The sequence below is a fragment of the Neoarius graeffei genome, chromosome 14 (genome assembly GCF_027579695.1).
Source record: "Neoarius graeffei isolate fNeoGra1 chromosome 14, fNeoGra1.pri, whole genome shotgun sequence".
Classification (NCBI taxonomy): domain Eukaryota; kingdom Metazoa; phylum Chordata; class Actinopteri; order Siluriformes; family Ariidae; genus Neoarius; species Neoarius graeffei.
This window is the reverse complement of record NC_083582.1, coordinates 40,856,750-40,874,232: the sequence shown is the minus strand read 5'-3', so window position 1 is coordinate 40,874,232 and position 17,483 is coordinate 40,856,750. Positions and strand designations below refer to the sequence as shown.

The 17,483-nt window shown below is 42.4% G+C and overlaps 1 protein-coding gene across 3 annotated transcripts in view; it reads left to right on the top strand.

The window, feature by feature from the left end:
• The first annotated feature begins 913 nt into the window (after positions 1-913).
• The window catches only part of LOC132898198 (growth arrest-specific protein 7-like), a 102,441-nt gene continuing 85,871 nt past the window's right edge, over positions 914-17,483 (top strand). For all 3 annotated transcript variants that reach the window (XM_060939650.1, XM_060939649.1, XM_060939648.1), the window contains exon 1: positions 914-1,214. In XM_060939650.1, coding sequence (XP_060795633.1) covers positions 1,035-1,214 — 180 coding nt within the window. In that variant the 5' untranslated portion in view covers positions 914-1,034. The remainder of the gene's footprint in view (positions 1,215-17,483) is intronic.

Below are 17,483 nucleotides of genomic sequence, written 5' to 3'. Positions count from 1 at the left end.
TTAAGTGATCTGAGTCTCCGTTGAGGGGGCGGGGCTGTAGCCACGAGGGGGCGACGCCCCCTTTCGCCCCCCACGGCGCCGGGTCCGGTGCCCACTCACACCTGATTGTCATCCCATTGATTGAAAACACCTGACTCGAATTTCACCTTCAAATTAGCGGCTAATCCTAGAGGTTCACATACTTTTGCCACTCACAGATATGTAATATTGGATCCTCATTCATCTCATCTCATTATCTCTAGCCGCTTTATCCTTCTACAGGGTCGCAGGCAAGCTGGAGCCTATCCCAGCTGACTACGGGCGAAAGGCGGGGTACACCCTGGACAAGTCGCCAGGTCATCACAGGGCTGACACATAGACACAGACAACCATTCACACTCACATTCACACCTACGGTCAATTTAGAGTCACCAGTTAACCTAACCTGCATGTCTTTGGACTGTGGGGGAAACCGGAGCACCCGGAGGAAACCCACGCGGACACGGGGAGAACATGCAAACTCCGCACAGAAAGGCCCTCGCCGGCCCCGGGGCTCGAACCCGGACCTTCTTGCTGTGAGGCGACAGCGCTAACCACTACACCACCGTGCCGCCCTAATATTGGATCCTTTTCCTGAATAAATAAATGACCAAGTATAATATTTTTTGTCTCATTTGTTTCACTGGGTTCTCTTTATCTACTTTGGGGACTTGGGTGAAGATCTGATGATGTTTTAGGTCGTATTTATGCAGAAATATAGAAGGGTTCACAAACTTTCAAGCACCACTGTAGGTGGCGTACTACGTTGTTCTTTTGATACAGTAGTGTGTGGTTTGGGACATAGCCAGTGGCTTCCCCACCCTACGTAGTGCACTATCTGTCCAATAGGGATCGAGTGTTCGGTTTATCGCGCGCGTGCTGGCAGAGGAGCACATCTGCACATCTGGAGGAGGAACCGCTGTGGACTGGAAGGTGGTGTAAGAGAGAAGCGAAAAGGAGCAACACTCGGAGAGACCGAACAGAGAGAGGCTGAGTGAGTGAGTGAGTTTGCACTGATGTCGGGATCACTGTGTCGGAGTCTGTACGCGTTCAGCGGCGAGCAGCACGAGCGCGGTTTGCGTTTCCAGCCCGGGGAGCTGATCCGCATCACGCGCGCGCTGCCCGGTGGCTGGTGGGAAGGAGAGAAGGATGGAGTCACGGGATGGTTCCCTTCCAGTTACGTCCAAGTCGTGGAGGTAGGACTGCCTGCGAACTCACAAGCATGTGTCAGCTATTTATAATAAACATGCATCTGTCTGTCTGTCTGTCTGTCTGTCTGTCTGTCTGCCTGCCCCTGGAACAACTCACTGGGTCTGTCTGGAGAGTCTGGAGGAGGAGATATATAACAATTCCTTTCAGTCAGAATCTCCAAAGGTTTCGAAACGCTTAAATTCTGCCTCACTTGTATCAGATGTCAAAGTGAAGTCTCTATCAAAGTTGGCTCAGGGGACACCAGGGGCCCTTTTCTAATATAGTGGTGGAAATCATAATCCACCATCGTCAGAGGTTTTATTTGTGTTTTGACTTGTTGTTTGGGCGGCACGGTGGTGTAGTGGTTAGCGCTGTCGCCTCACAGCAAGAAGGTCCGGGTTCGAGCCCCGGCCTTTCTGTGTGGAGTTTGCATGTTCTCCCCGTGTCCGCATGGGTTTCCTCCGGGTGCTCCGGTTTCCCCCACAGTCCAAAGACATGCAGGTTAGGTTAACTGGTGACTCTAAATTGACCGTAGGTGTGAATGTGAGTGTGAATGGTTGTCTGTGTCTATGTGTCAGCCCTGTGATGACCTGGCGACTTGTCCAGGGTGTACCCCGCCTCTCGCCCGTAGTCAGCTGGGATAGCCTCCAGCTCGCCTGCGACCCTGTAGAACAGGATAAAGCGGCTAGAGATAATGAGATGAGATGAGACTTGTTGTTTGAATTGAATAGGTTTAACTGAATGGCCTGAAGGTTAGAGAAGCAACCTTGGGTCCAAAGGTTCAATTCCCAGGACTGGTAGGAAAAATGCAAGGGGAGTTGAGTGAATGAATACCACTTTGCCCTCCCTCTGTATCATGGCTGAAGTGCCCTTGAGCAAGGCAGCTTAACCCCTAACTGCTCCCTGGGCGCTGTAGTATTGCTGCCCACTGCTCTGGATACATGTGTGTGTGTGTGTGTGTGTGTGTGTGTGTGTTCATTGCTCACTTGTGAGTGCAGGTGTGTGTTCACTGCTTCAGATGGGTTAAATGCAGAGGAGGAATTGCACTGTGCTTGAGTGTACGTGTGATAAATAAAGGCCTCTTCTTCTTCTTCTACTCCACACTGACTCCAAAACAGGGACTGGATGTGTAACAACCTATAATGTGTTAAAAGAGAACCGAAGGCAAATTTTTTCATCTCATCTCATCATCTCATCATCTCTAGCCGCTTTATCCTTCTACAGGGTCGCAGGCAAGCTGGAGCCTATCCCAGCTGACTACGGGCGAAAGGCGGGGTACACCCTGGACAAGTCGCCAGGTCATCACAGGGCTGACACATAGACACAGACAACCATTCACACTCACACTCACACCTACGCTCAATTTAGAGTCACCAGTTAACCTAACCTGCATGTCTTTGGACTGTGGGGGAAACCGGAGCACCCGGAGGAAACCCACGCGGACACGGGGAGAACATGCAAACTCCGCACAGAAAGGCCCTCGCCGGCCACGGGGCTCGAACCCAGAACCTTCTTGCTGTGAGGCGACAGCGCTAACCACTACACCACCGTGCCGCGCTCTATTTATCTCATTTTATTAAATATAGGAATGCATTTCTGATCGCTATTTTGTCACTGCTATAGCAAGTTATGAGTGTTTGAAATATGCTGTGTAATATATCAGCCCATATGTCAAAGCAATGGCCGTAAACGAGATTCGCTGAGACCTGTGCGAGACATCGTAGGACGGAAGTAAAACGTACAGCGGAAATCAAAGCAACCAACATCTGCCAACGTTGTCAAAAGACGCGCGCACCCTCTTTCGAATGCTGATGTAATCAAGCTGGAAGTTTTGTTTGTTTTGATAGCAATCAGGAAGGTTTGAAAAAAGTAGGCAGTAATCGGCATTTAAACTCATTTTTGTGCAATATTTCGTTTGGAAAACAGTTTTCAAAATGGCGGCACTGACACCTGGCTGACACTTCACGTTTCGAAGTCTCGCACAAGTCTTGTGAAGATCACGCGGATAAGCGACGCCTGCCGTGGACCAAACGAACTAAATTCAACATGGCTAAAAACCGAATAGGCTGATAAGTATAATATTTAATTGCAATTAGTTGCCAATACGAGTCACGATATAAGGTTGCTAAAACCGAAAACGTAATTGAATGACACGTTAATTAAGAAATAAAGCAAGTTTAAAAATGACTTCAGTTCTCCTTTAAGCAGAAGGAATTAAAAGCTCAATTCCAAGTAATTAAATGAATACCATTGCATAAATAATGAGTCTAATACCGGTACATGAATAGTTGGATTGTGTTCATGTCAGACATCTGTACTTATTTCTTGAAGAGTCAAAGGGGTTCCTGACTATCAGTTATTTAAACAGAGGCGCAGGTTATGACATTTCAGCTGAAATGTTTGTTTCACTGAAAAAAGGGAATATGTGGTCAGTCATATTTAAGAGCATTCACTCATCGGCCATGTTAACAGGAACTTGTTCTTGATTCGAAGATCCCTGTTCTTGACTGGCAGGAGTGGAACCCAATATGGTCTTCTCCTGTTGCATGCTGACATGCTTTTCTGATCACCATGGTTGTAAAGAGTTACTATGAGTTACTACACTACTGTTCAAAAGTTTGGGGTCACTTTGAAATTTCCTTATTTTTGAAAGAAAAGCACTGTTCTTTTCAATGAAGATCACTTTAAACTAATCAGAAATCCACTCTATACATTGCTAATGTGGTAAATGACTATTCTAGCTGCAAATGTCTGGTTTTTGGTGCAATATCTCCATAGGTGTATAGAGGCCCATTTCCAGCAACTCTCACTCCAGTGTTCTAATGGTACAATGTGTTTGCTCATTGCCTCAGAAGGCTAATGGATGATTAGAAAACCCTTGTACAATCATGTTAGCACAGCTGAAAACAGTTTAGCTCTTTAGAGAAGCTATAAAACTGACCTTCCTTTGAGCAGATTGAGTTTCTGGAGCATCACATTTGTGGGGTCGATTAAATGCTCAAAATGGCCAGAAAAATGTCTTGACTATATTTTCTATTCATTTTACAACTTATGGTGGGAAATAAAAGTGTGACTTTTCATGGAAAACACAAAATTGTCTGGGTGACCCCAAACTTTTGAACGGTAGTGTATATCCTTCCTGGCAGCTCGAACCAGTCTGGCCATTTTCCTCTGACCTCTCTTATTAACAACCCACAGAACTGTCGCTGGCGGCACAGTGGTGTAGTGGTTAGCACTGTCGCCTCACAGCAAGAAGGTTCTGGGTTCGAGCCCCGTGGCCGGCGAGGGCCTTTCTGTGTGGAGTTTGCATGTTCTCCCCGTGTCCGCGTGGGTTTCCTCTGGGTGCTCCGGTTTCCCCCACAGTCCAAAGACATGCAGGTTAGGTTAACTGGTGACTCTAAATTGACCGTAGGTGTGAATGTGAGTGTGAATGGTTGTCTGTGTCTATGTGTCGGCCCTGTGATGACCTGGCGACTTGTCCAGGGTGTACCCCGCCTTTTGCCCATCGTCAGCTGGGATAGGCTCCAGCTTGCCTGCGACCCTGTAGAAGGATAAAGCGGCTAGAGATAATGAGATGAGATGAGAACTGTCGCTCATGCAATGTTTTTTTTGTTTTTCACACCATTCTGTGTAAACTCTAGAGACTGTCGTGTGTTAAAACCCCAGGAGATCAGCAGTTTCTGAAATACTCAAACCGATCCATCTGGCTCAAACCGACACCCACAGTGCCCCAGTGAAAGTCACACTTTGAGATCACAATTTTTCCCATTCTGATGTTTGAAGTGAAGATTAACTGAAGCTCTTGATTTGTATCGGCATGATTTTATCCATCGTGCTGCTGTCAAGAGATTGGCTGATTAGAGAACTGCATCAAACAGCAGGTGGATGAGTGTACCTAATAAAGTGGCCTGTGTGTGTATTACATATAGTTTCCATAAAAATATTGGTACACTCATTTGTCCTCAGAACATGATTTCTTTGCTTATACGAAATTTAATTTAAACAAGTTTCCAATTACTAGACTGAATTTGTAAAGTGAGCATGATCAATTCATGTTGTATTAATGTAAACCAATTAAATTATGGAGTCTCGTGAGGACATTGCAGAACTCGAGTGACCTGCGTCCGAGCTTCTGTTCAGGTGAGCAGAGTTCAGAGTTTATTCAGGGCTTTGAAAATGCATAATCAAATCTTGTTGGATGTACAAAATCAGAACTGTATTCATGTAACTCAGTTCAGTCATGTGGAACCAATGCAGACATTTGAATTAAGTAAATTCAGTGAGGTTGTTTTTTTTTTTTTTTAATCTAATCTATACCTAGATTATAAAAACCACAACTTTTTTCTGGACAAGTCCATGATATAATAGTTACATCTTGGCTGATACTTCTCTTTTTTGTCTTTCTAAAAATGTAGTACTCAAGAACATGAGTCAAAAAGTGCAGATGTGTTGCGTCTGATTAAACAGTGTTCGTATAAATACGCAGGTGATTATAGGAAATCGCACACACTGATTGGTCGAGAGATTCGGACTGTTTCTCGATAATCACCTCGAGCGACTCGGCAAAATGGCGGCCAATCACTTTGTCAGTGTAAGCGAGAGAGAATTGCAAATTATGAAAGAAAATGCTGTTTCTAAAAGCACTAAAGATGCTACGAAGTTTGGTCTAAAACTATTGAAAGATAAGGTGGGATTTATTTTATCTATTTCAAAACAAAGTATTTTATGTGACTCAGCATAGATAAGTCATACAAGTCTGTGTGTGCCTTTATTATATTATATTTGCATGCCCCTTTTGAAGTTTGAAATAAATGATTTTTTAAAATACAATTTTTCATACGATTTTTTAAAATAGTCACCTGGGTATTTATACTAAAACAGTTATCCGCCTCAGGCTCAGTGAATATCGGTGAATAATAATCTTGACTTCGTTTCAGTTATTATTTAAATTATATTGGCTGGCTTTGAGTGGTATATCAGATATATTCCATTCAGCTAGCCTGATATAGTCTGGCTAACGCGACTGCAAAGCTCTACGAGCAATTGGTCTGGCCAAGATATTAAGCCCAACCGTTTCCCAGAGCCCGTGGTTGACCCGCCTCCCTGAAATGCCTCAGTTTGATCCTGGCCGAAGCCAGAAAAGGCTGTGACGAAGCTTAAACCAATCACATCACTCTTTCCTCTGACGTATGTGACGCGACGGGGCTAACTGGTAGATTAAACTCTTACCGAAGCCGGTCGGGAGCAAGGCGAAAACGTCCTTCCTTTCAATAAATACCTCCAGGGCTGCTCTTTGCTCCGTTTTCAATGAGAACTTGCTCCATGTTCATAATGTTTCTAGTGAATGAAGCGCTTCCGGCATAGATTCTGTAAACAATCTATGGCTTCCGGTCGCAGTTCTACTACGTCACTGCCTTGAACACGCCTCTACCCAGGGCCATTGGAGATGCTCAAAGTTGATTGGTTCCCGATTTTTCGGGAGCTTGGAAATGCTGTAGATAGCCTGCCTGGCCAGACTAAGCTCGCAACAGGCCCTCATGTTGCGTCACGCTTAGGATGGGTGGGCCCAGGCTAAGCCTGATATTGAATGAGTCGAAAATGAGTTCACTATCATGCTAGCTGAATGGAATGTATCTGATAGACCACAAAAAAGCCAGACAATATTATTATTATTATAAATACACACTCTGTTCATATCAGCATTCTCAAAGGCCAATGCTAGCTTACCCGTAACTCAGTGCTGTTAGCGTGGCAGTCCAGTTACCTTCCAGCTGGCATAGCAGTAGCGTTAGCGAAGACCAACGCTAGCTTACCCGTGATTTGGTGCTGTTAGTGCTGCAGTCCAGTTACCTTCCAGCTGGCATAGCAGTAGCGTTAGCGAAGACCAACGCTAGCTTACCTGTGATTCAGTGCTATTAGTGAGGCAGTCTGGTTGCCTTCCAGTTGGTCTAGTGTTAGCGAAGGCCAACACTAGCACAGTCAAGCGAAATATTATTGTTATTTTCCCTGTGTAATTTACTTAGTTACTTTTAAAATCAACATTGACAGCTACATACAACGGAGCGACCTGGTAGCCAAAATTCTTTCAAAATCTTCCATTTTTAATGAAGTAAATCTGGCCGCCATGTTTGTTTACAAATTGTCACTGTCGCTCGCTAGCACGGAAGTTTTACGTCTCCAACGTGTGACGACGTGTTGTCTTGACAACAATTGCACGCTCATTCTCCATTGGGTAGAGTGACGTAATACATGAAGGATAAGTGATATGATAACAATATTGCATGCTATCGATAAACCCACTAGAAGGGAATAGAATATATGTTTTTATTCCATGGAAAAAAGTGACCCGTATGTATAATAATCACTGATATTCATTTTGCCGAAGGGGAATGATTGTTAAATATTGAGCAGAATTAGCATATTGACACACATCAGCACCTGTCTAAAGTTATACTGAGTAATACTGGTAGACTAAAGCAAGAAACAAAACCATGATTACACAGGGAAAGTAAATTTAAAATATCGCTCTCGAATGCAAGGGGATTCAAACTAAAACTTTTGAAGCGCCAGGTACATAGAATTCCTGGATAAAAGTTTGTGGAGACGAGGCCTTGGATTCAGTTGGCATTTCACTTAATGCTGAAGATGTTCAGTGGGTTGAAGTCAGGGCTCTGTGTAGGACACTCACATTCTTCCAATTCAGCTTTGGCAAACCATGTCTTCATGGAGTATGCTTTGTGCACAGGGGCATTGTCATGCTTGAACAGGTTTGGGCCTCTTAGTTCCAGTAAAGATAAATCTTAAAACTACAGCAGACAAAGGCATCATATACAATGTCTGTGTTTCCAACTTTAAGCTTTTTTTTTTTAAACAAACCATGTAAACAACAAGAGAGAGTAAACTGATTGAAAATTGAAAATATTCCCTTTATCAATGAACTGCTTTCTGCTAAATAATTTACAAAATGTTGCAATGTGGGCGGCATGGTGGTGTAGTGGTTAGCGCTGTCGCCTCACAGCAAGTAGGTCTGGGTTTGAGCCCCGTGGCCGGCGAGGGCCTTTCTGTGTGGAGTTTGCATGTTCTCCCCGTGTCCGCGTGGGTTTCCTCCAGGTGCTCCGGTTTCCCCCACAGTCCAAAGACATGCAGGTTAGGTTAACTGGTGACTCTAAATTGACCGTAGGTGTGAATGTGAGTGTGAATGGTTGTCTGTGTCTATGTGTCGGCCCTGTGATGACCTGGCGACTTGTCCAGGGTGTACCCCGCCTTTCGCCCGTAGTCAGCTGGGATAGGCTCCAGCTTGCCTGCGACCCTGTAGAACAGGATAAAGCGGCTAGAAATAATGAGATGAGATGAGATGAGATGTTGCAATGTTGCAGTTATTTGGAAAACTGGACTCCCTAAACTACTGCCATTTTCATTCAGTTCTGCTGCAATAGTTTTTCTACTGCTCACTTCGATCCGCACTTTGCTGCGTCCACACCCATTGACTGCTGACTACCGCTGCTCTAATAGGACCACAGACTCCTAGACAGAACGCTGATCACTGCAACTTTCTTTTTGTATAGTTTTATGTAGTCATTTCATGCAATGCTAAGCCTAAGTTGTAAGGTACTAACTGGCTCAAGACATAGTCTACCTCCCATGTCGGATCCCATTTGCTGCATCTCCTATTGTTAAAAAGTTGTGGCAGAAAATGCTTACTGCACACAAAGAGATGTTTTGAGGCATTTTGATCAGCATTCACTTCTGGAAAAGGACACGGCTTGAAACCAATTGTGGCTTCTGGCTTCAACTCATCCATCCAGGAAGATTCTCCAGATGTAATCAGAGCTCAGATGTTTGGGATGATTTAAATTGTCTTATCTGATAACCAGATTCTACAGGTTTTCTGTCTTGGCCAGTGCAGGTTCCTTGTTGAGAAAATGTATGGCAAAATGTACTAGGCTACTAAAAACAATGAGTTTGTTTGAGTTTATCTTATGAATAGTTACGGTAAAATGACTGTAGCCAGAAAATGCATACCTTTATCAAAAAGAAGTAGACTTCAAGTTCATCTTATTAAGTATACTTAAGTAAAGTTAAAGTATATTTCCTTAAGTATACTTTTGTGTACCAAGTATACTGATACCAATGTACTTACAGTATACTTGTAAGTAAACTCATCTAATACTTCTTGGGACTAAATTGGCCCACTTTTAGTTTATAAAAAGTATACTTTAAGTCTAAGAGAAGTAAACTCTGAGTATACAACTAGTATTTTTTTATTTTGTACCGCAAGTATACCACAAGTAAACTTATATACTAATAGTTTACTAGTTCTATACTTGTAGTCCACGCTTTAGTTTACAAAAGCATACTTCATAGTATACTGGAAATATATTATGAGTTTACTTGTTTTATACTTCTAGTCCACTTTTTAGTTTACTAAAGTATACTTTGTAGTATACTGAAAATATACTATTGGTTTACTCGTTACACACTTCTAGTCCACTTTTTAGTTTATAAAAGTATACTTTATAGCATACTGGAAATATATTCTTAGTTACTGGTTATATACATCTAGTCCACTTTGTAGTTTTGAAGTATACTGCAATTACCCTTCTAGGTATACTATTAGTTTTCTAGCCCTAACCCTTATCTCATGCACACTACCAGTAGACAACTTAAGTGTTTTGCACCTTAAGTTACAATGAAGTTATAAAGGTAAGAATTCACAAAATAGCAACAGATACTCAGGATTAAGAACATATTCATTTTCTTTAAAAATCAAAATTTACTACAGGGCAAGGACACTTAAACATAAGGCACAAATATTTTAATACTTTATTACACTTTTGTTAAGTATATCTTGATCAAAAGTTTAATATCTTGATCAAAAGTTTAAGTATAAGCTTAATATCCTTAGACTTTTCTATATACTTTTCAGTATAAGCCAAGTATACTTATCCATCCATCCATTATCTGTAGCCACTTATCCTGTGCAGGGTCGCAGGCAAGCTGATGCCTATCCCAGCTGACTATGGGCGAAAGGCGGGGTACATCCTGGACAAGTCGCCAGGTCATCACAGGGCTGACACATAGACACAGACAACCATTCACACTCACATTCACACCTACGGTCAATTTAGAGTCACCAGTTAACCTAACCTGCATGTCTGGACTGTGGGGGAAACCAGAGCACCCGGAGGAAACCCACGCAGACACGGGGAGAACATGCAAACTCCACACAGAAAGGCCCTCGCCGGCCACTGGGCTCGAACCCGGACCTTCTTGCTGTGAGGCGACAGCGCTAACCACTACACCACCATGCCGCCCTCAAGTATACTTATGTATAACTTTATTAAGTGTATCTCTGATAAGTAAATAAAAAGTAAACTGAAAGTATACTCTCTTATTTTTAGTTTAAAAGAAGTATACTAGAAGCACACTTGAATAAACTTCTTTTTTGTAAAGTTATCTTTACAGGAAATTAGGATGCACCTTTATCTATCATGGTAATCACACTGATAGTTGTTACATTTAGAACCAACAGTTTATAATAAGTTAGATTCAGCTTTAGTGTTGGTTGTAAAGAAAAAAAAACAGGTTTCTCCAATCTTTCTCCATAGGATTTAGTCTTAACACACATGGCTTTAATACTCAGACACCACTGAAGGCCTTGATTAACTGGATCAGTTCTGTGACCTTCAAGAGCACCATGATGTAAAGTACACAGCTAAAAGAAGACTTAATTCACAGCACAACTGGTCTGTTGGCATTCAGGGAATCCGCAGTGCTGTGTAATTAAGAGTTTGGAAGCATCAGCTCTGTTGGCTCTGTTTTGAACTAAGTACTGATAGATACAGTACAGTGGTGCTTGAAAGTTTGTGAACCGTTTAGAATTTTCTATTTTTCTGCATAAATATGACCTAAAACATCATTAGGTTTTCACACAAGTCCTAAAAGTAGATAAAGAGAACCCAGTTAAACAAATGAGACAAAAATATTAGACTTGGTAATTTATTTATTGAGGAAAATGATCCAATATTAAATATCTGTGAGTGGCAAAAGTATGTGAACCTTCACTTTCAGTATCTGGTGTGACCCCCTTGTGCAGCAATAACTGCAACTAAACGTTTGCGGTAACTGTTGATTAGTCCTGCACACCGGCTTGGAGGAATTTTAGTCCATTCCTCCGTACAGAACAGCTTCAACTCTGGGATGTTGGTGGGTTTCCTCACATGAGCTGCTCGCTTCAGGTCCTTCCACAACAGTTCGATTGGATTAAGGTCAGAACTTTGACTTGGCCATTCCAAAACATTAACTTTATTCTTCTTTAACCATTCTTTGGTAGAACGACTTGTGTGCTTAGGGTCGTTGCCTTGTTGCATGACCCAGCTTCTCTTGAGATTCAGTTCATGGACAGATGTCCTGACATTTTCCTTTAGAATTCGCTGGTATAATTCAGAATTCATTGTTCCATCAATGATGGCAAGCCATCCTGGCCCAGATGCAGCAAAACAGGCCCAAACCATGATACTACCACCACCCTGTTTCACAGATGGGATAAGGTTCTTATGCTGGAATGCAGTCTTTTCCTTTCTTCAAACATAACGCTTCTCCTTTAAACCAAAAAGTTCTATTTTGGTCTCATCCGTCCACAAAAATTTTTCCAATAGCCTTCTGGCTTGTCCATGTGATCTTTAGCAAACTGCAGATGAGCAGCAATGTTCTTTTTGGAGAGCAGTGGCTTTCTCCTTGCAACCCTGCCATGCACACCATTGTTGTTCAGTGTTCTCCTGATGATGGACTCATGAACATTAACATTAGCCAATGTGAGAGAGGTCTTCAGTTGCTTAGAAGTTACCATGGGGTCCTTTGTGACCTCGCCGACTATTACACGACTTGCTCTTGGATAATGGATGGATCTCGGATAATGGATGGATCTTTGTTGGTCGACCACTCCTGGGGAGGGTAACAATGGTCTTGAATTTCCTCCATTTGTACACAATCTGTCTGACTGTGGATTGGTGGAGTCCAAACTCTTTAGAGATGGTTTTGTAACCTTTTCCAGCCTGATGAGCATCAACAACGCTTTTTCTGAGGTCCTCAGAAATCTCCTTTGTTCGTGTCATGATACACTTCCACAAACATGTGTTGTGAAGATCAGACTTTGATAGATCCCTGTTCTTTAAAGAAAACAGGGTGCCCACTCACACCTGATTGTCATCCCATTGATTGAAAACACCTGACTCTAATTTCACCTTCAAATTACTGTAACTGCTAATCCTAGAGGTTCACATACTTTTGCCACTCACAGATATGTAATATTGGATCATTTTCCTCAATAAATAAATGACCAAGTATAATATTTTTGTCTCATTTGTTTAACTGGGTTCTCTTTATCTACTTTTAGGACTTGTGTGAAAATCTGATGATGTTTTAGGTCATATTTATGCAGAAATATAGAAAATTCTAAAGGGTTCACAAACTTTCAAGCACTACTGTAGCTACATGAACAAAAATGAAAACCGAAACGGTAAACCATACACTGGAAGCTAGTGATGATTCCGTACAACTATACCCAGTTAAAGGCCGTCTTTAACAAGGATTTCAAATTAGTAAAACACAACAAAAAGCCCCACCAATGCTATGTTGTTATGTTTATGGTAAAACCACATGGCATACAGTATCAGACTGACTCTGCAGCTATACAGACATCATCAATTTAGATTATTTAAGGTTTCTTTAGTTAACTGTACAACATAGTGTTTCTTTATCGACTTCAGAACCCTTTTAGGAAGGCAACAACCCGTACCTATACCTGAAAAAAAAGTTTAATTTGTATAGCACCTTTCTCACAACTATGCCACCCGTGTAGTGGTTAGCACTGTCGCCTCACAGCAAGAAGGTTCTGGGTTTGAACCCAGCGGCCGACGGGGGCCTTTCTGTGTGGAGTTTGCATGTTCTCCCCGTGTCTGCGTGGGTTTCCTCCGGGTGCTCCGGTTTCCCCCACAGTCCAAAAACATGCAGGTTAGGATAACTGGTGACTCTAAATTGACCGTAGATGTGAATGTGAATGGTTGTTTGTCTCTACGTGTCAGTCCTGCGATGATCTGGCACCTTGTCCAGGGTGTACCCCGCCTCTCACCCATAGTCAGCTGGGACAGGCTCCAGCTTGCCCGCAGCCCTGTATAGGATAAAGGATAAGCGGTTACGGATAATGGATGGATGTATAGCACCTTTCTCACACCCATGCCACCTGTGCAATGGTTAGCACTGTCACCTCACAGCAAGAAGGTTCTGGGTTCAAACCTCATGGCCAACGGGGACCTTTCTGTGTGGAGTTTGCATGTTCTCCCCATTTTTATGTGGGTTTCCTCCAGGTGCTCTGGTTTCCCCCACAGTCCAAAGACATGCAGATTTGGTAAAATACCCAACCACTGGGTTTGCACAAGCCAGTGTATACTTAGTGCTGTTCTCAAGCCTGGATAGTTTGGGGAGGGTTGCATCAGGAAGTGGATCCAGTGTATGCCAACTCAAATATGCCGCTCATGATGATCCGCTGTGGTGACCCCTAATGGGATTAGCCGAAAGAAGAAGAAGAACTTTCTCACACCCATGGTCGCTTTACAGTTACAAAAACAAACAGGAAAAAAAGAACAGTCCACCAAAAGTTGCCAGGATATAACTCCAGTGGTGTAGCTGCTCACAGTCCCACCAAAAGGTGCACACGTCCTACACAGCCTGCACAGCCATCACAGTGTCTCTGGGCAACAGTGCTTGGAACACCGCACCATGGATCCACAAAGTATGCACAGAAACATCACTGCACAGAGTGCTGGGTGACCTCGATGTTAATGAAAGCAACAAGCTCACTGTAGTCCATAGCAAGCAGAGCATGCATCACTCATGGCGGACCAAGTCCTGGGGAAACCGACGCTCAAGTCAGGGTCTGAAGCTACACCATAACCAGCGGATAAAAATACAAAATCAGCAAAACATTCAAACAAAGAACAAAAATAAAAACACGCACACAAAACAACAACACAGAAATAAAACGAAAGGAAAGAAAAAAATCTCTGGTGAGAAGTGGCAGCCAAAATGTGCACAGCGTATTCTCAGCCAAAGGGAGATATCCATGAAGCGGAATAAACAGAAAAACACTTTCTGTAACCCTTTTTCTTTGTGGTGTTTATGGTTTACATGTAATGAATAAAACATGATGGGGAAACAGTCGACGTAAGGGAGACAGCCATGAAGCAGAGTTACTTTTGCCACTCTAAGGCTGATTATTTTTCAGTAACAGCATGCTCCGGGAGCAATTTGTCAACTATTAAAACCTTATTTTCACAAGTTCTTGTCTCTGTCTCTTGAAGTTAATCTCCTTCCAGAAAACTTTAAACACAATCCCTGTGTCTGAAATCGCTCACTTGTTCACTACTCCCTACTCCCTATATAGGGAATTACTATATAGAGGACTATACAGTGAGCTCATTGGTAAAATGAAAAAACGCTTTCGGACACCAGTCTGTCGCGCTGGTATTGTACGTCATTACTGTCACACAATTAAAACGTGCCAGATCAGTCGGCTGGTGGGTTTTCAAAATAATAAATACATGCATGTATTTTTGTGATGAATCCATATTACAGTGGTGCTTGAAAGTTTGTGAACCCTTTAGAATTTTCTATATTTCTGCATAAATATGACCTAAAACATCATCAGATTTTCACGCAAGTCCTAAAAGTAGATAAAGAGAACCCAGTTAAACAAATGAGACAAAAATATTATACTTGGTCATTTATTTATTGAGGAAAATGATCCAATATTACATATCTGTGTGTGGCAAAAGTATGTGAACCTTTGCTTTCAGTATCTGGTGTGACCCCCTTGTGCAGCAATAACTGCAACTAAATGTTTGCGGTAACTGTTGATCAGTCCTGCACACCGGCTTGGAGGAATTTTAGCCCATTCCTCCATACAGAACAGCTTCAACTCTGGGATGTTGGTGGGTTTCCTCACATGAACTGCTCGCTTTAGGTCCTTCCACAACATTTCCATTGGATTAAGGTCAGGACTTTGACTTGGCCATTCCAAAACATTTTTATTCTTCTTTAACCATTCTTTGGTAGAACGACTTGTGTGCTTAGGGTCGTCGTCTTGCTGCATGACCCACCTTCTCTTGAGATTCAATTCATGGACAGATGTCCTGACATTTTCCTTTAGAATTCACTGGTATAATTCAGAATTCATTGTTCCATCAATGATGGCAAGCCGTCCTGGCCCAGATGCAGCAAAACAGACCCAAACCATGATACTACCACCACCATGTTTCACAGATGGGATAAGGTTCTTATGCTGGAATGCAGTGTTTTCCTTTCTCCAAACATAACGCTTCTCATTTAAATCAAAAATTTCTATTTTGGTCTCATCCGTCCACAAAACATTTTTCCAATAGCCTTCTGGCTTGTCCACGTGATCTTTAGCAAACTGCAGACGAGCAGCAATGTTCTTTTTTGAGAGCAGTGGCTTTCTCCTTGCAAACCTGCCATGCACACCATTGTTGTTCAGTGTTCTCCTGATGGTGGACTCATGAACATTAACATTAGCCAATGTGAGAGAGGCCTTCAGTTGCTTAGAAGTTACCCTAGGGTCCTTCGTGACCTCGCAGACTATTACACGCCTTGCTCATGGAGTGATCTTTGTTGGTCGACCACTCCTGGGGAGGGTAACAATGGTCTTGAATTTCCTGCATTTGTACACAATCTGTCTGACTGTGGATTGGTGGAGTCCAAACTCTTTAGAGATGGTTTTGTAACCTTTTCCAGCCTGATGAGCATCAACAACGCTTTTTCTGAGGTCCTCAGAAATCTCCGTTGTTCGTGCCATGATACACTTCCACAAACATGTGTTGTGAAGATCAGACTTTGATAGATCCCTGTTCTTTAAAGAAAACAGGGTGCCCACTCACACCTGATTGTCATCCCATTGATTGAAAACACCTGACTCTAATTTCACCTTCAAATTAACTGCTAATCCTAGAGGTTCACATACTTTTGCCACTCACAGATATGTAATATTGGATCATTTTCCTCAATAAATAAATGACCAAGTATAATATTTTTGTCTCATTTGTTTAACTGGGTTCTCTTTATCTACTTTTAGGACTTGTGTGAAAATCTGATGATGTTTTAGGTCATATTTATGCAGAAATATAGAAAATTCTAAAGGGTTAACAAACTTTCAAGCACCACTGTATACTGAGCGCATTTCCCACATTAATAAATACAAAGTACCTGCAGCTTTCAGTTTTTTAAAAACAAAGCTGAATACTTTCTTCTTTGCTGCTGCCTTTTATTAACTCAAATTTGAGACTTTTAATTTGATTTCTTTCAGTGCGACTGCAATGCATGATGGGATATATTACTTTGGTTAGTGACCATCGGTTGTACACTACTTTTCATGATGCATTCATTGTGGGATACTTTGAGTGCACTATATAGGGTGTAAATAATCCTCACTTAGGTTTTGGACAGCACTACGAAATGGCGTCCCCGCTATATAGTGAGTAGGGAGCGATTTCGGACACAGGGAATGTTTTGTTCATCGACACTTTCCGACCAATCAGATGTGAAGATTAAGTAGCGCTGTAGTGTAATGTACTTGTATGTTAGAACGAAGACCTCATGTGTGTCTCTGATTTGAAATGGCACTGTGCAATGATTGTGGCACACCATCAGCTCGGCACAGCTGAGTTCACTGCAGCTTTAATTAATCTGACAGAACCGAGGAAATGTTCTGAAGGCCATGGAAAGGAAAATGACAAACTTGATGCAGTCATGATGCCAAGTGACTAATTATCTCTATTAGCGAACAAAGCGGAGCAGATTGCATAGCAACTACAGCTGTGAAAGCACCGACAAGTTGAATTTAAAGAGGCAACCTCGAATTCAACCTCTCCAAAAAGACCTTCATGGTATATGAAATAATGAAATCAGTATTTTCTGCTTTGCATTTAACTACGCTGTGAGCTGCCGTAGGCGTACGATGAGGAATTTGGATGAAATGAAATGAAGCGTGTCAAAAGAATACCCGTGGGGGTGCCTGGGAATATCTTCTCTTATCTGTTTGGCTTCCATGCAGGATAAATTCTAACGTATAATAACATCTGGAAGTGAGTCCCACAGCATCTGTCCAAACCAAAACAGTGTCCACCAAAGCTAGGCTGTGAGTGCGGCATCTTTTTCTCGGTTGTTGATTTGACTTTGTGTGTGTTGTGGGCTTGGAAACTCAT